Source organism: Berghia stephanieae, chromosome 3, assembly GCF_034508935.2.
Source record: "Berghia stephanieae isolate SIO BIC M18660-M18661 chromosome 3, UCSD_Bste_1.3, whole genome shotgun sequence".
Classification (NCBI taxonomy): domain Eukaryota; kingdom Metazoa; phylum Mollusca; class Gastropoda; order Nudibranchia; family Aeolidiidae; genus Berghia; species Berghia stephanieae.
In genome coordinates, this window is record NC_088362.1 from 67,570,822 (window position 1) to 67,595,603 (window position 24,782).

The window sequence follows — 24,782 nt, forward strand, 5'->3', positions numbered from 1 at the left end:
CATGACAACGTGTTGGACGATGGAACACCTTTTTCTGACATCTACAAATTTACTGGATGTGGGGTTTTTTTTTTTTTATTTATTTTGTTTTTGTTCTTTGTTTTATTTTGTTTTACTTTTATTTATTTTTTATTTGTTCTGTTATTATTATTTTTAAAAATTTATTTTTGTTTATTTGTTTGTTTGTTTTGTTATTTTGTTTGTTGTTGTTTGTTGTTTTTTTTTTGCCTGAGTTGCGTCGTGGTTACTACCTCTTGGAAATTATGATTAGATGTGGTGACAAGTTAGATTAAACCCGTGCTCTGGCTGTAAAAGGTCATGGCTAAGGTTTAGTAAGGGTATAATACCTTACGATATCCCTTGTTCAGAGGGTATCCTCGTTACCAAAAATAAATAAGCTCCGCGATCCTTCTGTGACGTCATGACGTCAAGAGTTCGATAAGAATTTGGAGGTGGGGATGGGTGGATTTATCGTGGAGAGGAGTTCATGGGACATCATAAAAATTCCATTTAATTTTGACGATTTGATTGTTTAGGAGTGTCTCCTTTGTACCATTTAGATCATATTTTCTTGAATGTGTATTTCAATAGTTATAAATATATGACCCCACCCTTCCTTTTAGAATATGCAGAATTTGAACTTTTATATAGAGCAATATCCGCGAATTGAGCTCAAAGCATTTTACAACTGGTCCAACGCCAACAACAACATTTCAAATATTACCGGGCATAGTAAAATGTCAAAGTCGGTAGCCTCTGTGGTGTAATGATAGCATATCTGACCGGTAACCAGGCGGTCTGGGGCTCGATCCCCTTGTTGAGGAAGGCTGATGGGGGGGGGGGGGGGGGGGGGGAGGAGAGAGAGGGGGGGGGGGGGGGAGGGGGCTGCAACAAAGCCTAGGGAAAGAGCATGAAGCGAGTCGACCATCTTGTCTGAACCCTGCAGAGCCAACGACGTGAGTGGGGGATGCAGGACGCCGAACACCATCAATGTTCCCAAACTAGACATGGGTAGGTGGAACTCATAAGCCTTGGATGGCAGTTCACCTAGGAAGACACTCTGAAGAAAAACCAAACTAGCACTATTTCATGAATACCCTTTTAAATTTCGAGACTTGAGGCTTGTAATGCACTATTAGTCTGCTTTTGTTTTTGTTTTTTACAGAGACAAGGTTGTTACCGGCACGTTTTACACCTGTGTTCCGTGAGAGAAGGGAATAAACTTATTTTTTTTTTCAGGGACTCAACTTTGTGCCGCCCACCTAAAGGTCCGAAGTACAAGACCACAAGGTCGCATAAAATGAGGGAAGCTAAAAAATCGCCATTGACTTTAACTAATTAAGTGCAGTACCCTAGAAGACACGTATTTAAAAAAATTGGCCAGAAAACTCGCCCTTCAAATATCAATTGATTTAAATAACCCTCATCTTGACAAAAACTCTCAAACCTGGGACCTCACAAGGTCTTCAAAAAGTCCCATGTTTGAGAATTTTGCCTAGAGGGTCATTTCGATCGATTTTGAAGGACGACTTTTCTGGCCAAATTTTTGAATACGTGTCTTTCCTAAGTAAGGCAGTTAATTGGTTGATATCAATAGTTTCTCATTGCACCGAGTAGGTAGTAGGTATACATTATCAAGGCTGGCTGACGGTTATTTATAAAATCTATCACATTTTTCTCACTTCCGAACCTAGTTCTAAACTCTCCAATGTAGATAATCACTTTAAAATTAGTCCTGTGAGGATTTTAAATGCAAATTCGAAAGGAACTTGGAACTTAAAGCAAGGAACTTGTGAAGTCACACTGTTCACTTTTGCTGAAGAGAGTTCGGGTTCTGCATTAAGCAATAAAACGAACGAAACTGACGTCACTTGATTCTTGGTTGTTATGTTTAGACCGCCAGTTGAGTGAGTAGTTCTCACTAAGACATATCAAATAGACTATAAAGTTTTAGGTTATGCGTGTTGGCATGTTTCATCTGGTGGGTCGATATTGTGAGTATTTCTCTTAAACGCTTAAAATAAATAGAACGTATAACTTAATGCTGTTAATGATATAACCAGGTTACTAGCATGATTAAATCATTTGGTTATCTTTCTAGCTTTCATTTAGCATTTACTTTTTGGTTAGTCAAAATTCTCAAAGTAATTTTGAGTAGCCATACCTCAACCAACATTGGTGGCATGTATGTCTATTGAATGAAAAAGAGTTTCGGGTTTGAGCTTTGTTGTCGATATCTCGTTATTTTCTTTATGAGCACCAATTGCTCATGTTTGCGGGGCTGCACTGCGGCGGGCGCCTTGAATATCTGGCCTGCTCTTAAGATTTACTCTACAGAAACATTTCCCTGAGGATGAATGAGCAGAATTTGTCTTATATTTTATTTAACATAAATTTATCAGCATGACATATTTCTATAACTTAAAATCAAAATTTCGTTATAAAACATTAATTTCACAATCATAGTCAGTTCGATTTCCTCATGAGAGGGGGGTTAGGTGGGATACTTAAAATAACCACTAGTCTAATGACAGCTATCACATAATCATTGCATGAATGCACTTAGCATTTGACGAGTTACCGCTAATACCGCCAATGTCCTACCTTATAACATGGTGGGTTAAACCAACATTGACTGTGTGAATTAACCCTCGTGACGTCGAAACAGTGAAGTTGTAAGTCTGGGCTTAGATGACGTAAATTCAAGATCGTGATCTAAATAGTCACGCTAAAGAGCTTTAAAATGTGGGTTTTTGTTTGTTGTTTTGTTGCTTTTTTTTTTTTTTTTTTTTTGGGGGGGGGGGGGGGGGGGGTCATGTAACTGGGGTTTTTTCCCATGTCTTTTGGTTGTTTGTCTTTTTGTTTTTGTTTGTCTTTTTTTTTTTTCATTGTTTTTATCATTGTTTTTGTTATGTATTTATTCTCCAAAACACGATTTCATCTATTAATTTTCTCGTTACTTGTATAAATGGAGAGTGGTTTTGTTTTTATTGGGTTTTTTTTTTTCTTTTATATAAACGAAAAGCACCTTAAATGAGCCTGATCGCAATGACTGCACTTTGGATGAAAATAATATATGATGTCTTCTTCTTCTTCGTTCCCGTCACGTCACATGGTCAGTCCGGTCTGGTGAATGAAGCCCACAGTGGTCCTGAGGTCGTTTTCACTGCCGTACAGCTTCTTTGAGTATGGGGTTGGGTCAGGCCAGAAGTTCCTTCTCAACTGGTTGTACCTTGGACATTCCATTAGGACATGATGTCCATTTTCATTTTCAAGTCCGCAGTCACATTGTCCAGAGGCATCTGCTCTGGACATCCTCCACATATGTTCCTTTAACTGGTTGTGTCCAGTTCTCAGTCTGAAGATGATATCAAATAAAGGAAAACTGGGTTTTAATTCAAAATGACCCGAATGAGGAAATTAAAAGATTATCTCACAAAACTAACTCTTTTAAATGTAAGAATTTATCTTAAATAGAAGGTTATTGGTTTACCTAAAAAATTGACATTTAAACAACTGATCACTGCTACATGGTATCGTTTTAAGAGAAGGGTCACAGATTGAGCGATATTGTCAGATTAGAATAGAATCGAACCTGATCTATATGATATCAAAATAATGTCTAGATAGACACCTGGCCTTTGTTCAGATGTCTTGACAGACATTTTTTACTGATGACATGAACTAGAGAATAGATCAGGTTTTGTACGGTTAAGCCTAAGCCTAGGTCGACTTCCGTTGAATTCATAATGAAAAAGAAATCTTCAATCTAATTCTTAGAATGGGTTTCCTATTAAAGTTTGCTCGCGCCCCAGGATCGAGTCCTGCTTTTGACAAAGTAGAGTCCGCGGAAAAGGCACTTTATTCATATCATCCCAACGTACCCAGGTGTAAAATTATAAGTTGGCTACCTAGCCGTTAATAGAGTTGCTTCTGTCGGGAAAAAAATTATAGTGTTATACAGCAAGCATTATGCACGTTCATTGTTATTGTTAAATTGAGACCACTTTATAAAGCGGTTTGAGCACAATTAGTGAATATTGCTCTTTATAAATCTCACTTTTAAAAAACAACAAACGGTTAAAGCCAACTCTAGTTAATCCGAGTGAATGAATGAATGAATGAATGAATGAATGAATAGATGAATGAATGACTGAATGAATGAATGAATGAATGAATGAATGAATGAATGAAGAGACGTGTCATTAATGCGATAATATATTATGGAGGGTGGTTCAAACGTTCTGTTGGGGTTTGCATCTTGAATTGTAAAAACCCGAATAAAGATATGATAGTAATTTTCGACTTTACATTGTTGTATTGATATATTTTCCCCCTTACATTCAAGGTTGTGTAAAACTGTCTATGAATGATACAATACAAGATATACGATATTTAGTAATTATAAATTATTGTATAAGACATTTAAGGGATAATTCCTTTCTCCAGCCTTTAGTCAGCTAAGATAAGATAAAATAGAATAAGATTTTTTCTATACATGATACAACAAACTGTGGAATTTCAATTCATACCATACTTAATTTGTAAACAATTTTGCTAATGCTCTGATAAGCCAACATGTCGATCCCTCTCCTCCTCATCATCCTCTTCTCCCTTCTTTTCCTCCTCCTCCAGATTGTTTTTATTACTTTTATTTTCATCATGATTTATTATTTCGTTAACATGCTCCTTGAGGGCTCTACAGCATTCTCTTTGTTTCCGCTTTAACTTTTTGAAGCCGTCCTTTTGCCACGTCAGTTGTTGTTATTATGGTTGTTGTTGTTGTTGCTGTTGTTGTTGTTATCGTCGTTGTTATTGTTGTTGTTGTTGTTGCTGTTGTTGTTGTTGTTGTTGTTGTTGTTGTTCTTCTTCTTCTTCTTCTTCTTCTTCTTCTTCTTCTTCTTCTTCTTCTTCTTTATTATTATTATTATTATTATTGTTATTATTATTCTTATTCTTATTATTATTGTTATTATTATTATTGTTATTCTTCTTCTTCTTCTTCTTCTTCTTCTTCTTCTTCTTCTTCTTCTTCTTCTTCTTCTTCTTCTTATTATTATTATCATTATTATTATTATTATTATTATTATTATTATTATTATTATTATTATTATTATTATTATTATTATTATTATTATTATTATTATTATTATTATTTATTATTATTATTATTATTATTATTATTATTATTATTATTATTATTATTATTATTATTTATTATTATATATTATTATTATTTTATTATTATTATTATTATTATTATTATTATTATTATTATTATTATTATTATTATTATTATTATTATATTAGGGGAGGGTGGTCGGTGTGGCCTAGAGGCTTCGGCTTTCTGCTCTTTACGGCATCAGCAACAGTCGTCTCGGGACACCGCTGTTGTACGAGTGGACATAGGTTACATCTTCAAGTGCACAATACGGGTCCTCGTCCCGCATCCCTGGGGAAACTGGCCTCGCGGCTGGGAGTAGCTGACGCAGCAATGCGATTGTGTGCTCGGGGTGAGACCCCCTTAAAGTCTAGGGCATGCATGACCCACCGGCGTGTGGAATACGCTCTGGTACCCAGACAGGTCTCAGGGAACTATCCCTAATAAATAGTGTGGTCATTACTGACCACGGTGTGGAGTGCCGGCTCCCACTCAACACCCCAGGTTGCGGATAGGGGAATGGCCTTTAGATATAACGGTTAGCTACGAATTAAATAAGTAGTCGCGGACAAATCGGCAATGGGTGGTGGAGGAGAAGGAAAACTCGGATACCAAACCCGGGAAGATGAATATCGTGAACCCTGGCAGGCAGTTCATCTAGAAGAAAAAAAAACTTTGAAAATAAACTGACATGCGCCCCATGTATCTAAACAGCAACCGAAACCCAAATCATGAAGCTACAACCAAAATGCACCAGGGTTAAATCCCCTGTCTATACCCATCCAGGACCTCAGGCTAGTACTAGTACTGCTCATGACGTGGCATCCCCAAACCCGCAAGGAAGGGACGTCACCGATTGCCGAAGGGTTACAGGATTCTTAAAATGTAAAGAATACAAGCACTTTGGAACTCTCAACACAAGAACTTTAAAGGAAGAGTACAAAAGAAAAGAACTCGCCAATATCTTCAACGAACCCAATCTCTCTATTCTTGCAATAACAGATCACAAGATTGTTCACACCAAGGAAGAAGATATGGTCAAATACTGGAGGTTGGAGAACTGCACTCTTATCACTACCAGCGCCTGGCGAAACACTCAAGGTGCAGCTGTAGGAGGGGTAGGAATTTTAGTGAACAAACAAACAGAGAAATCTCTAGCTGAAGTCAGCTCTGTCAACATGTGGATAATGGTAGCTACTTTTAATGGAAATGCTAACACAACAGTGATATCAAACTACGCGCCAGTTGAGGGAAGTGTCGACTGCGAGACCCATTATAACAAACTCTCAGAAACCTGCAATAAGATTCCCAAGCACAACTTCCTAATTGAGTGTGGTGATTTCAATGCTCATATTGGTGAAAAGGATGCACAATTCACGTACCATGAAAACACCAATAGCAACGGCTCTTTTCTCCTAGAACATGCCAACGAAAGTAACCTGGCTATCACAAACACGCTGAGGAGAAAGAAGAAAGGCAAGCTATGGACATACATGTCAGACATGAATGGTAGAAAAGCACAGATTGACTACATCTTAGTGAATAGAAAGTGGAAGAACTCAGTCCACAATGTCGAAGCATTCAGTAGCTTCAGTCTCGTATCACCGTCTCGTATCGACCACAATTCGCTTGTCTTCGAAAAAGAAAATCAACACCATCAAAAGTGAAGTATGACTGGTCCTCTCTAAAAGATTAAACTATACAGAATCAGTATAATATAGAGGTGAGGAATAGATTCACAGGACTTTGTACGGAAGAAGAAGATCCAACGGAACGATATGATAAACTAATAAAAGCAAACCGGGACACAGCAGAGAAGCAAGTACCGAGGACAACAAAAGTCACGAAAAGATCCACCTCTAATCACCCACTGATTGTTGAAGCTAGAAAAGAAGCTCAAGATGCCTTCAACCAACACCAACAAACACCAAACTCAGTAAACGAAGAAAGGTGGAGGATATCAAAGCAGAAAATACAAACTGTCTATAGGGATATAGAAGAACGAGAACTAGATAGTCTCATCCAGGAATTGGAGAAAGCCGACGAGAGAAGCAAACATGGTGAAAGCTGGAAACTGATAAATAGAATAACTGGTAGGAAAACAAGTCGACAAGGGATCCTCATGGGTAAAACAAAAGAAGAAAGAAGACAGAAATGGTTCTCACACTTCCAAACACTTCTGGGAGAAGATCCAGTCAGAGCAACGGAAGATGACATAGACCTAGAACCAATTCTGCAAGATATCTGTATAGACGAGAGTGACTTTACAGTGGATGAGATAAAGAAGGCCAAAAAGTCTCTCAGTGATGGAAAACAATCCGGACCCGATGACATCCCACCTGAAGTATGGAAGTACTGTGACTTAGACGATATCCTGTTGGAGTTTACAAATGGATTACTAAACAAGAATGAAAAACCAAATCAGTGGTCGGAAATTGATCTGATTCCAGTCCCAAAGGGAGGAGACCTTAGTGAGACCTCCAACTACAGGGGAATCAGCCTTGCCGCTATAGCTGCCAAACTCGCCAATAAGATGATCCTCAACAGAGTCCAGCCAGAGATAGACCCTCATCTACGTCCTTGTCAAAACGGCTTCAGACCAGGAAGATCCACGACTGCTCACCTCCTGGCACTGAGAAGGTTAATAGAAGGAGTAAAAAGTCACAACAAGAAGGCAATCATTCTATTCGTAGACTTTAAGAAGGCCTTTGACTCGATACATCGCCCTACCATGATGAAAATCTTAAAAGCATATGGTATACCTCCTAAACTTCTCTCTGCTATTAAAAGAATGTATGAGAACACACGGGCAAAGGTTATCTCTCCAGATGGTGAAACTGAGCTGTTTGAGATCAAAGCAGGGGTGCTTCAAGGTGATACATTAGCCCCCTATCTCTTTGCAATTGTCTTGGACTATGTGATGAGAAAGACCTACGCTGGCATGGAGAACGATCTGGGCTTCACGCTGCATAGACAAAGAAGTAGGCGCAATCCAGCTATGAAAGTCACGGATCTAGATTTCGCAGATAATCTGGCTCTACTGAACGAGGAGATGGACCAGGCACAAGAAGTCCTCAACAGACTCGAAACTGAGGCTGAGCGTGTAGGACTATGCTGTAATGCTAAGAAGACAGTATTCCAAACCTACAACCAAGAAAGGCCAATTAGCATACAGGCAAAGAATGGAGAATGGCTGAAGGAAGTTGACAACTTCAAGTACCTAGGAGGTTGGACCCAAAGCAGTTCCTCTGATATTTCTGTCAGAAAAGCATTGGCTTGGAGTGCCTGTCACAAACTCAGGAAAATCTGGAGTTCAAACCTACAGAGGGAAATAAAGAAGAGACTGTTCCTGGCAACGGTAGAGTCAGTGCTTCTATATGGAGCAGCGACATGGACTCTTACTAAAGCCCTTGAGAAGCAACTGGACGGCTGCTACGCCCGTATGCTGCGGATGGCCCTCAATGTAAACTGGAAAGAGCACATAACAAATGGAGAGCTCTACAGTGACCTCCCCCCAGTGACCTCGAAGATTCACAAGAGAAGACTGAGACTTGCGGGGCACTGCTGGAGACACAAGGAGGAGATTGCAAGCACTCTTGTTCTATGGGAACCACCTGAGCGAACCAGAAGCAGAGGCAGACAGAATAAACCCTACATTGACTGTCTGCTAGATGACACAGGAATGGACAACACCCGGGAGCTGTGTACGCTTATGGAGGACAGGACAGAATGGCGAAGACTTGTGGCTCAGGTTGGGCGCCCCAAGGGGCGGCCTAAGTAAGTAAGTAAGTTATTATTATTATTATTATTATTATTATTATTATTATTATTATTATTATTATTTATTATTATTATTATTATTATTATTATCATTATTATTATTATTATTATTATTATTATTATTATTATTATTATTATTATTATTATTATTATTATTATTATTATTGTTCTTCTTCTTCTTCTTCTTCTTCTTCTTCTTCTTCTTCTTCTTCTTCTTCTTCTTCTTCTTCTTCTTCTTCTTCTTAATTATTATTATTATTATTATTATTATTATTATTATTATTATTATTATTATATCATCATCATCATCATATTATTATTATTATTATTATTATTATTATTATTATTATTATTATTATTATTATTATTATTATTATTATTATTATTATTATTATTATTATTATTATTATTCTTGATCTTTGGATACAGTTGATATTTTTTTTGTTAACAAGTCATTTGGTGTGGGTATTAAACCACGGTTAGTGTGATTTCGAAAATATTTGGGGGGGGGGGGGGAGACATTTTCATTTTTCATTTAGATATAATTTAATGTTGCTGGTAAAGTGCTCCCGTTGCTGTTGGGGACAAATGGAAATATTTTTTTTCCAAAAATACACCGGCAACGTGTTTTTTATTCTCCTAATCATTCACCTTCTACTCATCTGCTTCTTACTCCTTCACCACCTCCAAAAAAAATTAAGACCTACCAATGATATACTCGCTGCCATCACCCCGCCACGATCACCAAATACTATTTAGTGAAACTTTCATTTACCGATATTCCGAATCGGTGTGATCCGACGCATTCGCATTTTATCTTTCGTTTCCTAGCAGACAGGATCTGGCACTCAATTTGTTTACAAAATAATAATTTACAATGGGACATTGCACTTCTTGTTTGTTTGGTTCGTCTCGAGAGGAGCCCCCAGATTACGTACGTCACGAAAGCCATGTTCTACTTTTTTTTTTCAAACGGGAACTTGGAATGTAGCAATGATTGAACCATGGTGCATGGTGAATCCTTTGAACGGTCCCTTCTACCTCCGTTTACCATCTTGATCTCTTGATAGAGTCTAAATGAAATGTCACAAGCCTCCTCTGTTATCACTTCTCAATGTCAGCACATCTCAGTTTCTTTTTTTCACTGGACTATAACAGTTCTTCTCACTCTGTCTTTACGTGTCCACTTTTAATTAATTGTGTTTTCGTCATAAAAGCTTGTTTCAATTCTCCAAGAATCTGTAGGCCCACAATTACATTTAAACTTAAACTAAATTAAACGGTGTCGCTCGTCTAGATGGAAGCCAATGGGAGAACGATCGGTCAAGGCAAGATTTAACTCAAAATAAGCAAAATTGACAGTAATCGTTATGCCCCACAAGAGGAAAAGAGGGAGGACGAGATATAAAGCTTTTATGAAGCTAAATAAAACAATAGGCCCTACAAGAGACTCCAAAACATGGTGTCCTATACTGCTTGGTGACCTAAACGCAAAGGTTGGACGAGATAATGACTGTAAAAATAGCCCAGAGAACCATCTTTACGGGAGTGTAAAAATAGCCACTGTGTTTAAAAAATTGGATTGGTAGCGAGCAACTTTAATTGGCCATTTTACACTATAAAAATTGGGATAAACTCTGGTTGCAAGGGGCCTTATTGCTCTGATCAACTATTTGCTTACTCCTCCATCCTGCTGTTTTGCTTGAATTTATTATGTTGTTTTTTTTTCATTATTTGAATGTATAAATGTTTGCTCTGTTGCTAGTAGGTACTTCGATTTTTTTTTAGTTACAGAGATCCAGTTAAGAACCAGTTTCCTACCCTTTAAGTTAAAAGATCTAAATAAAGCCACTCTTGAATTTATCTTTTAATCATTTATTCTTTTTGTAATAGGAAACAAGAAGGCGCCAGCAAGCAGAGGCTGCTGAGAAACGACGACAAGCCAATGAATCTCGAGGGGTGAAGGACCCTGAAGCTTTGAAGAAAAAATTACAAAAACAAAAAGAAATGGAGAGACGAGCAGAAGAAGCAGAATCCCAACAAGGTGGCGGGGGATTAAAGGTTGGATTAAAATAAATCGCAATTTGATACTTTTTGTATTCCTAAGTATTTTATTATTTTGATTAAAGTTAAGATAGAATGGAAACTGTATTTTGTTTCTAATTGATAAGTCAGCCTGTTACCCAGTTACTATTACTATTACTCAGTTTAAACTCTTGCAATGGAATGTTAACTGACAACAAATAAAGCTGATAAGTGGTTTGCTAAGATTCATTTGTCATTTATTTTTTATATGATATGATGTTATGGATGAGAGCAATTACTGAACAGGCCAAACAAAAAAAAAACTGATCAAGAGGTACCAGGTTCGAGCCTCTCCACCAGCAACATGCAAAAAAAAAAAGAAAAAAAGGGGGAGACAGAGCAGCCCCTATGAATAGAATTTGTGTTGATACAGAGAATTTCCGTCAACTTGCAGGAACAAAATTGGTCAGGGAGATATGGGAACAAGATTTACAGTAGTTTCTTGCTATTCTGTAAATAAGAACAATTTTCTCCTGGTCAGATGGAGGTCAGGAGAGGCCACTTGCTGTATCTTCTCTCCCACATATTTGTTTTCCTTTTCCATGTTGCTCTCTGCCTTCATTCTGGGATCCGACTCTGAGAGAGAGACAGTCAAATGTATAGTACCTTTTTTGAGAGGTGATATTAGTTTTCCTTGTAAATCACCTCTCTGTACTGTTAGTTCTATTATGATTAATAATTTTAAACACTGCATTTTGTATACACTGCATTTAAGATAAATTCCCTGGGATCAGTAAAAAAGTTCATCTTATCCAAAGTTTATCTTATCCAAAACTCAAGGAGAACAATCCGTAATTGTGATACAAACATTTGTATCCCCAATTAATAAATACACCTCTCCAGAAAGACAGCCCAGCTTCCTGTTAAGCTTGGTTAAACTAAGGGTGACTGTTTTCTGACTAATGTTTATCATTAGAGTCATCTTTCACACAATGAAACAGGCATACGATGATCTAACTGCTTGGAAAGGCAGAGAGAATGAAAAATTAATTGGTAGAGTTGAGTCACAATAATCACTCGTCCCCTAGTCAAGGCTAATTGCGCGAAAACTGCCAGTCTTATTCTTCTGATTACCAATTGGCAAGTCCTTAAAACTAGTAAGTGTGTAAGTTGGGGAGGCAACTATAAGGTGCCTACTTGGCAGTGTAGATGTGGATGAGCCAATGGCGAGGGAAGGGCATGGATGATAGACAAAGGCACAAACCCAAATGTTCACATGTGTGTATGTGTGTGTGTGTATGTGTGTGTGTGTGTGTGTGTGTTTGTGTGTGTGTGTGTGTGTGTGTGTGTGTAAGTGAGTGTGTGCATCATGTGGCGACATGCTTGTATATTTTAGTGAATACTTACTTTCACTATACACTTGAATGATACAGCGGGGGTTGTTTCTTGATAGGGGCAAGTGAATGCAATGTGTGATAAGGCTCTAAAAGGTGGGAGATTGTGGTGAGGGGGGAGGGGTTGATTGAGTGATAGACTTTCATTTTACGTACTTCTTGTCTATCCCAGGTGTGAAAGTCCAGATTGATGAGTTTATCTTATCCGGACTCGCTCACTGATGGAGTTTATTTTAAATGTTTTAATTAACTAATGGTTTAAAGCAGAAAAATCGGAAACAGCTTCAGAGTTTATTTTAAGCAAGAGTTTATCTTAACGGATTTTATCTTAAGCGGACTACAGTGTATTGTACTTTGTAAACATTTGAGTCTTTCCTTCATAGCAGAATCGTTTGCTTGTGCCTGGTTGGAACATTTAGGTTTTATCGAAATTTACACATGGATGGATTGCTCATGGAATCTTCTGTTCCCTATTTGACCCAGTATCCTTTGTTGTCCTTTTTTTTGGTGTTTTTAATTTAATATCAACAGCTTTCCTGTACCATCTTCCTTTTTACTGGTGCTGAAATATCCTAATAATTTTGCAAGAGCCGTATATCCCAAAAAAAACAAAAAAACAAGCAAACAATAAACTTTTTAGTGATGGACAGGCAGTTGACTACCATAATATAAATAATATGAATTGTATTACACCATGGTAATTTTCTTTCTTTTTTTATAGCTCAGTTACACTGGTGAGTGAATGGTTTCTTTCTCTTAGATGCAATATTGTATTTTCCATATATGTATATATCTTATTAATCAAAATAATGATTCCCCTTCTTCATTTTTCTCAACAGTGGACTGTTGGATAAAAGACCCTTCCACCCTCCCTCATGCGCCTATGAAAATGTAAAAGCTTCATCATACTGACTGAAAGTACCAACCTGAAGTCTTATAGAATTAACCGAAACTTTGATTGTATACAAGCACATTATTTTCTTTGTTTATTTTTAGAATCTTTTTTTTTTTTCAGTTGGGGAACGCTTATTTACAAAATGTTCCTTTCTTTTCTTTTTTTTTTTTAATGTGACATAGCAACATGCAACATTCTTTGTATTTAAAGTCAAAGTCAAACTGGGTTTTCCCTTAATGTTAAAGAAAAAATGTTTATTTTAAATATTTTTGTGACTTGTTCACCAATTTTAATATCTCTTCAGAATAAGATATTGATTGACAACAACAAACGAAGCTATTATTAGAATAACTTTGTTTCATTTGTCTCATACTTTGATACATGTATTATATGCTATGGAGATCTTCATAGCAATGTAAAGACACCACTGATCAGTATATTTGATTGTAGGTATCATCAATAGAGTGGTTAGGTCAAAAGTATGATATATAAAATATGAGGGTATAAAGTTGTCAGGAACATAAATAATCAGTAACCAATGATTTCATCATTAAAAATATTTATATTAATACATATTATTTTTTTTCATAACGCTCTTCCTATGTAATTGAATTTTATAACCTATAGACTTTCTTATTTAAGATTGTAATCTATTTTAATTACAGTAGACTCTGGATAAGATGATGCCTAGGGGAACAGAAAAAAAAAAGGACTTTACTGAAAATCAACTTAACCAGAGTGTAACCAAATAAGTATGGTCCTGAAAAGGGCCATTGCAAACGGATGGCCCTGAAAAGGTCGTTGTTAATGGATGGCCCTGAAAAGAGCTGTTACAAAATGATGATTTCATGTTACATTTGGTAGCAAGAATACCAACTTTGTTGCTTTCAATCCTCCCACTTTGAGGTGTGCAGCACAATTGTTGATCAACATAGCCACATGACGACTTGCATAGCCATGGACCTATCAAAGTCTTGCAGCCAGCCCTAAAGAGACATTCTGCTTGGTAGTAATCTCCAAAACAGGCCAGTCTTGTCAACATTAAAGATATCTGTCTGGCGGTATTTCCTTAGTTAGATCTGGCAACATTGTTGTTCTCCAATCATCGACACTTTTGTCATCAACAGCATTGAAGACAATGTTGTATTACATCTTGAACTGTGATAGCTAGACTTCAAAGCATGTCTAGTCAACCCCTAGATCCCTGGCTAATTCATCAGCTTTCGCCTTCAGTATTGGTTCACTCCCAGACACATTGTTTGTCTTTTTTTTCAGCGAACCAATCCAGAAGCATCTTTTTTACATCTTCATGTTGCGCACTCCGCTGATGTTTGCCATTGCAGTTGTAGACTTGACTTGAAGTTGCGACATGTTAAATGTGAGATGGTTAATCAAGGCTATTCGATACTGCTTATGTACATGAGCGTGATGTCAGGAAGCACATACATCACATCGGTGTGCGCAATTGTTCGCGGATATTCTTAACCTTATGAAAATTCTTGCTGTAGCTTTTTAACAATGGGAATACTCGTTTATTGTAATTTTATTGTGGTCATGAGTTATAAGAACATAGACTTAAGTGACATCGATTATGTAGTGTATTTTTAAAAAAAAATTAATGTTATATAGAAGGAGTGGGAGGGACCAAGAAAAAAAATCGACTTGGGTAAAAATCGACTTAAGCAACTTTGACTTATCCAGAGTGCACTGTATCTGGGTCTTCCTGCCAGTTAGATGTTTGTTAAAATTTTTGTCTTTAAATGGATTGGTTCGCTTATTTTTAAAATATAATGACGATGACACAAGTTTTATATGGGTCTGTTGGAGAAAATTTGTAGCATTGAAGCTGCTGATCACTAAAAACACTGAATTGAGTCATTCTAAAAAATGAGCATATTGATATTGATATTTTTATGCAACATGACTTAAAAGTTTGCAGACTTTTTGCCTGACATTTTATTTATAAATCTCAAAGTATTTAAATTTGCCTTCAATTAAATATTCTACAATATTCTATTCATAAATATCGACTCATGCATGGTTTTTACGATATGGATTATAATGATTTAAAAAATTATTCACATGTTACAAACATTAGCGGAGATAAGTTTGAGCTTTATATAGCGCAATATCCACTAAATGTGCTCAAAACACTTTACAAGGGGTCCCTGGTCAACAGCAACATTTAGCATGTAGGACGGGACATGACGCCTGTTAGGCGATATTACAATTTTTCGGACATAGACAACGCTGTTAACGGCCAGGTACTCATTTTACACCTGAGTATGGTGAGAGAATGTGAGTAAAGAGTCTTTTCCAAGGACTCAACTATGCGCAGAGAGTGAGGCTTGAACCCAGGACCTTCCAATCCGAAAGCGAGTGTCATACCACTAGACCACATAGCCATATTTTTAAGGAAAAATACCCTATTTGAAAGAACTGTGACAATTTGGAATAATCTAAAGTTTGAGACAAAAAATTCTAATCCAATTTATATTATTAGGAATGCCATTGACAAAGAACTTAACATAATATTTGATTTCGATGAATGATATACCATGACATTGGATATTACTTGCATTTTCTATACAAGTTCATTGAAACTTTCGAATTTATGAAGGTGGACACACCAAATGAATGTTAATTGCGAAAATAATACTACGATTCTTGACTATGACACTTATTTGTGTATTAGATATTTAATCATTTCAAATAGTGATTATATACTCAAAATTGTCAAATTAACAATGAATGTTGTTTATATAACTTTGAAAAATTGTGTCTATGCATAAAGTTTCACAGAACATTTAAAACTCTCAAACGATATGATTCAATATGATACAATTTGTTAAACTTCCAGAGACAGCAGATGAATATATGTGAAAGGGGATGTATGTGTTGTACGCTTGGAAATTTGACTCTTGTTGGCCAGAACCATGATTTTGATGAAACACATGTTTTGAAATTCAAATATTGGACGATGGCACCAATTTTCTGTAAATCATACCATCTTCCTTTTCTTTTTCTTTTTTTTTTAAAATCTTTATTTATTTTTTTTTTGGATTTAATTGTATGGCAATTGGTATTACATTTTTAACAGCAAATATTCATAGTCCAATGCTTACTGAATTTATTTAAATACAAGTTTCAACTATATTAATGTATTATTTTATAGCAGAGCAATGCAATGACCTTCGATGCATTATTTTAATTAAAAGAACGAGTTGTGTCTTCTTTGTTTGCTAACTTTCTGATTCTATTTTTTTGATGGAATGAAGATAAATATACACTGCAGCACAAAAATGCCAAACACGTAAATCTCGAAATCATGGAAATCTCGAACAAATTTCAATTCCCCACTTCAATCCCTTTATTTTCATAGTACTGGCAACATGAAAATCTCGAATATTATTGCAGGCTAACACGGAAATCTTGTACAAAATGGAACTTAACTTTTGTGTTTGTTGGCAAATTTTTTTTTGCCTTGGAAACGAAAGCTGCCATCCCTCTCTATGTGGCCTTATCTGTATTAGTTCATGGGTTAAGCATGCCTTTATGGAGGAGGATATGGGGGGGGGGGGGGTGCATAGCATGTTTGACCATGTCTTAAGAACGCGACGCCCCACTCTATTTAATATTTACTAGTACTGGGGAGACTAGCGGGCAATAATGACATGAGGTTGTTACTGTTATTAAAAGCAAAGACACGATTAGGAGTGGGGAAGATGGGGTGAGAAGAGAGGCGTGAGGAGTGGAGTGATTAGGTACCAGATTTATAGGTAAAAGTGTTGCCTGCTGAGTGTGTAATCAATGTGAAATGGGATGTGCTAGCTTGTCCTCTTATAATAATATCTGTAAAGGGGAACATTATTCTACCTGTTATTGAATGAAACAAGACATACATGCTACACTGTAATGTAATGGAACCTTTTCTGGAACCACTCATGTTTACCCCTCTCACTTCTTCTTCATATACTTTGTAAAATACCGTACTCGACATGGAAATCTCGAACAAACTTGCCCAGTCCCAACCTCTTTGAGATTTCTGTGCTGCACTGTACATACATATTATTATTTTCTTGTTTTGATATTTATGATATAACATTTCTGTGATTTTGAATTGTTAAATAAGTGGTATTTTGAAATCGGCATAAGAATCCAGTTTATGTACATTTTCCTGTTTAAATTTAGACATAGTGCAAGGGTATTTATAAAAATATTATATATATATATATATATATATATATATATATATATATATATATATATATATATATATATATATATGTGTGTGGTGTGTGTGTGTGTGTGTGTGTGTGTGTGTGTGTGTGTGTGTGTTTACTTGTAAAACAGTTTGACTATATTTTCCCTGTTTTCAAACATTGTTTTGGTCCATTTGTTCTTCTAATTCAAATTCCATATGTTTATATTTATATTTAAATTCATGTGCCTATGGGTTTGAAAACCTGTTGTATTTTACTAGTATTTCTTCCATTTTGGGATCAGTCACTGTTGAAGTTTAATGGTACAAGACAATCCTTATATAACTGTACCTATTAATGTTGCTATTATGTGAGATTTTTATAATGCAATTTGAGATATCAACGAGGTTACTTTGTATCGTCAAGTGGGGTAACTTTGCCTTAATGTTATTGAATAAATTTATATGATTTGATTACCCTTAAGAGTTACTTTCCTGATTTTGGTTGCATTCTATGCGTGGAAACATGTTATAGAATCAACCTTTTCTTTCACGACTTGTATATTACATATGTATATCTGCTTGTGATTAAGAGATCATTTTGCATCAAGTGTTGATGTTGACTGATTTCGGTGTGTTTATATTTCTGTATATGACCAATGATCTTTCCCAAATATTTGAGTTTTAGCATTGAGATAGGTAGACAGACAAGTTGTATTTTTCATTTCATTCATATAAAAAATGTCTTGCAGTTTAGATTGTTACTTAATTATAATTTTTAACATGAATTATATGATGATGTTTTTCATGAGGACGAAGTTTCTCCAGATTTGTGTTTGTTTGATCTTATAAAAAATTATTCTTAACAATGAATAATTTTTTTTAAAAGGTACAGATGAGATTATATTTATAACAAAGCTTAAGAAAATCTAACCTATCCATGTCTTGAGAACACGCAAACTTTTAGATCATGAACTTTGAATGCTGGATAAAGAGCCAACATTACAACAGTTGACATGGATTCTTTCCTTCATGTTTTATTCTCTTTATTTGTTTATTATTATTTCCAGCTCATACACAAGTATCAAGCCAAGTTCTTTTATGGTATAGTTATCGAATCTGAATTATTAATATGTAGAAAACTGGCATGCCTGTGAACACACATTTTTTGACATATCAATTACCAAACATAGATAAGGATATTTTAGACAAGAATTATGATGTGTGTAGATATATATATATATATATATATATATATGTATTAATACCGGATAGGGAGACTTTTGGTACCCCTATTAGTTCATTTTACAGTACTTTACCAATAGGGAGACCAAAATCCGGTCCCCCTATTGATTTGACCTCTAGCACATTCACTTTTCTATTTTTAGTTTAAAGTTGTCAACCCAACCGTCAAGGATATATAATTGTAAATCATAGTATTGAAGTTATTTGTTAAACACCACAGTAAGAAGAGTTATGCCTAAATTTTCACGTTGGTCAATAAGGTGACCGCCTGAAAAAAGTACAATAGGGGTACCAGTGTTTTCATCGATATATTTCAATAGTGAGGCAATATATCTTTCCGAAATTTTCTCTAAAATTCTAGAACATTATATGGATTTTTATAGTAATGAAAACCTAATATAAAATTGTGTGAAAGTTGATGAACTGAGGAATGAACAAGATATACGAATTATAATCTATTTTTAGAAACAGATTTATCGAATCTTGGTCCGGATTCTTATCTTGGTGACAAGAGACAAGCAAACATAGTAACTCTTTTTTTCGTGAAACGTATGTTTAGTCAATTTCGCGCATAAAGAGGCACTCGGCACTCACTCACTCCGCAAGTCAGTAGTAGGTGGTTATCAGTTATCAGCTTTAATTCTTAGTCAAACGCTTCATCAAACCCATTATTGAGTAGCATGTTGATGCCTGATGCCAGTTGAAGCCATCTCGACGTCGTGAAATGGAGCATCTTCTGTCATAGCAGTAGAATCGTCAGATGCCGCATTTAAATCCTCCATTCCAGGCGTTGCTGTTGCCATATCGATCTTCGAAATGATTTGGTCTAGACGTCAAGTTGACCCGTTCTATGTCTGAAGAGATTTTAAAGTGCAATACCTAACATTATATCTTGATCTACAAAAGAGTCTTTTTAAATGAACCGCTGTGTTTCTATATTTTTCAAGAACCAATGATTATCTGATAACAACTGACTTGCGGAGAGAGTGGCCGACGGACGTCCTCTCTATAGCCGCAAGTATTTTTTCGTCACTTGCTGAGTTCCAAACTAGACGTCTATGGCATCGTGGGGTAAATTGATGCTGGAGGCATCATTGAAGAGACACCGAGATAATTTAAATGGTAAGTTATTGGCCATTCTTATTACATCACTGTTGATTTAAGATTTTCAATAGGGTAGACATCACAATCACACACACACCGATTGATGATTGTCACTTGTCAGTCAGTCATTTGGAAGTGGAGTCAGATAATTCGGGAACTTCTGTAGACTGTAGATTCACACTAGTGAGTAAGATCTGTCGTTTACTACTACTACTACTACTACTACCACTACTACTTTTAGTTTTAGCTTTATCCAACTCAACACTTCTCGTGTTTATTTTATTTTGGCAAAACTAGAATGGATTTTTGAAAAGAATATAAAATAATTTAAACTTAAACCTGTCTTTGCATCTTGCTTTATGCATACAGTATGCCATATCACAGCCATCACAAAATCATAGTTTAATGTTGAGAATATGCTATTTCTTTTGTAACTTCAGATCAGAGAGATTTGAGCTTTAAAAATCCTGAAAAATGTCTTGCTGTCAATCCAGACAACCCTTTTGATGTGATCTATGATGTTAATGGTAAGAATGTAATTTGATGAGGAAATGAATAACATTTAGGTACACATAGTTTGCTTTTTTTTTTTTTTTTTTTTTGAGTCATGATGTGTAATACTATTACAGTCCACTCCGGATAATTGCAACTCGTTTAATCGCAACTTTCGGTTAATCACAATATTTCCTAAGCAATGGAAATAATTCTATATAAAAGTCACTGGTTAATTGCAACAAACTTCGGTTTTTTAAAAGTGGTAAATTCAAGAAATCAAACAGTATATCATGATTAAATTTCATCATGGATGAAATCGTGACAGGTTGAAGAATCGAGAGTGAGCAGGATTTAATGCTACAGTAGTGTGTCACCACTCTGTTAGAGTCGAAAGAGGGCGGGGCTCTGCAGTATGGGTTTGTGACGTCATCGGTGGCCATTAAATAGAAGAGGGGTGGGGCTGGTCATAATCTTGACAACAGGTTATAAATGACAGTTATAAAGAGAGACTGAGCGATATCCTTTGTTTTAGGATTAACAACTGTGCATTGTGACCAACGAGTTTGGTGAGAGCTTATTGTCTCTCATTAAGGCTAATCTCTTTAACTCTGACAAATGTTGAATTGTTGAGAAAAAAGATTGAAACTTCTTCCAATCTGAATAAGATATCGGCTTGCTTCATAGCTGCTTTTGGTTGACAAATCTACACGGGGCTGCCATATGGTTTTTGTTTCAATCAAATTGCTCTGTATGTGGTGGACTAAGAATATTATTTACTGGTTTGAGTTGACAATAAATGTGTAAAATGTTGAAATAGTGGACAGGAAACTGAATTTCGGTTAATCCCAACATTTTCGATGATCCCAAGGTATTGCGATTATCCTAAGTGGACTGTACCTGAATCTTGAACGAAAAACTATCATATGGATATGATTATAGACAGATTGGTTTCTGGAATTATATTTCCGTCCTCCCTTGCCAACTCTGACGTTCTTGAAATTTAAAAGAAAATAGCCAGAAGGTTTCGGACTTAATTTTCTTTTTTTTTCCAAAGGACAATAGTCATAAGGTAAATAATTTTTAAAAAATCCTTTTACAGCACAAGATGGCATGATTTTTTGTTTAAGAGTTTAGAGAAAAACTTGCACATGATAGTCTTCAGCTTTTTTTTTTGTTGTTTTTATTTTCTATATAGACTCCAACTCAGAGCCTGAAAGTGATGCAGAACAAAGTTCCATATCACATGATTCATTTGTGGTAAGTATGTACATTAAAATAAAATCATAACATTTGTATAGCGTTTATCCACAGTTGGCACCATGCTCAAAATGCTTCACATCAACATATTTTGTGGTGGACAAAACATTTGCCACAAAAGATGAGACCTGCAGTCTGTTAGGCGCAATACAATATTTCAGGACAAGGACAACACTGTTTTACACCAGTGAGATCTCCTAGTTTTTTGTTGTTAAAAATTTTTCTTTGCAGTGGACTTCGCCAACAATAACACTATTTTAAACCTTCCTCGTTATATTTTGAAGTGATATTCATTGATGAGCCATTCACATTTGAAGTCGTTTGTTTTTTTATTTGACAAAATGTGAAAATGATGCGTTTCCAGGAAAAATTAAAATAGCTTCTGTTGGGATTATACTTTTGATCTCGCATTTTGTCCAAATTCTCTTGCATCGTAATGTTTATCAACTTTTTTTGTTAACTATATTGCAGTTGCAAGGTTAGGAAGTTCATATTGTTGCAATGACAACCGTTTATATGTCCAGAATCGTAGTGATATAAAAAATTGTTTTGTAGTTGTTGGTCCTGGTGTAGGATTTAAAGAGTTGGTTAAAAACGGTTTACTGAAACCCTGGTTGGTGTATCTATATTTATCCAAGCACAGTTGAACATATTAAATACTTAGACAATATGTCTGCCTTTCTCAACTCTTTTTTATTATACTTGCATTATTAACCAGCTAATTGTTTAGTTGGATTATTAAACAATGGCTCTTCATGTTTATTGTCAACATGAATAAATTGATTGATCTGTCATCTTTTCCACAAAATATACAGGGTCCCGATTTTGTTGCTGACTCCGAGTCTGATTCCTCTACGTACTCTGTGAGGTACCCAATGCTGAGTACATCATTGTCTTTGGAACCTAGTGCTCATTCCCCAACTCAGTCAGAGCCTCATCCACAACTATCACAGACTGAACCTCGTTGCCAGTCTGGGACCCAGGTTCAACCCGAATGCTATACACTTGCAAACCAACGTGTTACGTGCAATGGTGAGTCATTTTTTTGTCATTCTTCTCCTTTGATATTTGTGGGATCAATTTTAATTTACCCATTCCTTTTAAAAGAAAACTTCCACCCCTCCATGGTGCTGCATTTGTGTTATTGCATTTTTTTTCTGTTTTGGCAGTGCTGCGTCGCAAAATACGCTACCATTTACATAACAAGCACAAATCCAAATTTGATAGGGTGGACATCTTAGAATCTGAAACCCCAATGTGTGAGTGATATCAGTGAAACCAGCCATAAAAATGTTCATGTTTATTTTATTGGGGTTTTTTTTTGTCTGTAATAGACTTAAATTGCTTGTATTGTAAGTGTTAAAATGGTTTTTTTGTTACAACCCATCTATATATTAAAACTGTTTCTTTGTATTTCTATGATGCTTAAGGCTTTTTTTCACAGACCAGCTGGAAACTTAACGAGAATCAGAGTAGATAACATTTTTATTAATCTTGCAACCTAAACAGTATATGATGATTGGGAGCATTTAAAGAAAAGCACATTTTCTTTTTAATTTGTCGGTACTAAAATTATACTTTGATAATGCCTGCTGTGCTACAAACCCTTTTGACTTCCAGGTTCAATATTTTTCTTTATTCTAAAATTCTTGGGTTTCCTTTCAATGACAACTGAGATCATTAAAATTCAGCTCACAACATGATGTGTGTAGATTTGATGAAAACATATGTTCGAGTTGAGAAGCAGTGTTCACGAACTTGCTGATCGTTTTTACTAGCATTTATTTTCCTAACTTACCTGTATCAATTAACAAAGGCAAGACTCAAATATTTTCTATCTGAACAGTGTGTTTGTTATTGAAATATTTCCGGCATATACATGTCATATTTCATTCCCACAAAATATAAATCAGGATTAAGTTGTCTGGGCATCAGCATCGTTCAGGCAGTTGGGGGGAAGTCTTTAAGGAATTAATGAAGCCGATGCTCAACCGGTCTGGAGGACGTTTGATTGATGTCGGCTGTTTGTTCTGCCAGCCGGTGATGTTTTCTCACTCCCTCAATGACAAAGAAAGTCATTGTTATGACTATGAACTATAGTCTATTATTACTTTTGTTACTATATTAATTGTTACTTATAGCCGCTACTGTTATTATTATTATTATTATTATTATTATTATTATTATTATTATTATTATTATTATTATTATTATTATTATTATTATTATTATTATTATTATTATTATTATTATGATATTGCCTTCATTGCATTCTATTACTATTATTGATATAATTAATTTCTGATTGTTGTAAATAATTTATGTGAATTGAATTTTGTCGATTGGCCAAGGGCCTACAATAAACTTAAATGAAATGTTAGTCTTTGGATAGGACTTGGGTCTATTCTTGATTGCTTTTCCGCCTGGGTCGAGTGAAGCATTTGGAGTAAATTTTGTTGCTCAACGTAAAAAACATGACGCTTACCATTCCGCTGATACTGATACCTCCAAGGGGTGGTTGGGGAAAAACCTAAAATTCTTTTGACATTCTGTCTGATTTTTCGCTGAAACAACAAAGGACAATCTATGTATTCAGATGAGACTTCAATGTGTTACTATTCCGATTTATGTTCATATTTTGATTATAATGAAGAGGGAACCCTGAACCCAGTGAAGTGGGTGGATTGATCTATTTATTTCTATTTCAAAACAAAAATATGGCGTCTTTTCACTGGATTTGTTATGTGGCAGAGGTCTCCACAAATCTAACATACCTCTTCCAAAGGAATAGATGGTAGAAAAGTATATAACAAGAAGGAATTATGACAGTTACTTGTCCAGGCCTTAAATATTTGGAATGCTATTCCTCTCTATCGCTGTCATGTAGCTGATGTGCATATGATCTGTCTATTGATTTATTTTCATAGTTCATAGCATGATGTGCTTTATTTTCTTCTTTTTTTTCCAGAGAAATACAAAAAGCCAAGGAGACCCTGTCCATACTGTGGACAGTTGCAAACAAAACTCTCAAGGCATTTGATGAGGAAACACAAAGATGAGACAGAAGTTACAGAGGCCATGAAACAGCCTGTAAAGGAAAGGGATAGAACAATGGATTATCTCAAGAAAAAGGGCATTTTTTATTCAAACACTAGAAACAATTCAATAGTTATGCGTGAGAGAGCACAAGGGTCACATGAAGTTGTTATGTGTGTCTGGCTGTAA

General features: G+C 35.7%; 2 protein-coding genes across 2 annotated transcripts; both read left to right on the forward strand.

Annotated features, from left to right (window-relative positions):
• The first annotated feature begins 9,771 nt into the window (after positions 1–9,771).
• LOC144968266 (uncharacterized) lies at positions 9,772–15,355 on the forward strand. Its single transcript, XM_078906453.1, has 3 exons — positions 9,772–9,875; positions 10,835–11,002; positions 13,200–15,355. Exons 1-3 carry the CDS (start codon positions 9,819–9,821, stop codon positions 13,212–13,214), a joined length of 240 nt encoding a protein of 79 aa, XP_078762579.1. The 5' UTR covers positions 9,772–9,818; the 3' UTR covers positions 13,215–15,355.
• Positions 15,356–19,323: 3,968 nt separating this feature from the next.
• LOC144969328 (uncharacterized) lies at positions 19,324–24,782 on the forward strand. The gene is made up of 5 exons (XM_078908438.1): positions 19,324–19,823; positions 20,246–20,332; positions 21,496–21,557; positions 22,373–22,589; positions 24,526–24,782. Exons 1-5 carry the CDS (start codon positions 19,760–19,762, stop codon positions 24,780–24,782), a joined length of 687 nt encoding a protein of 228 aa, XP_078764564.1. The 5' UTR covers positions 19,324–19,759.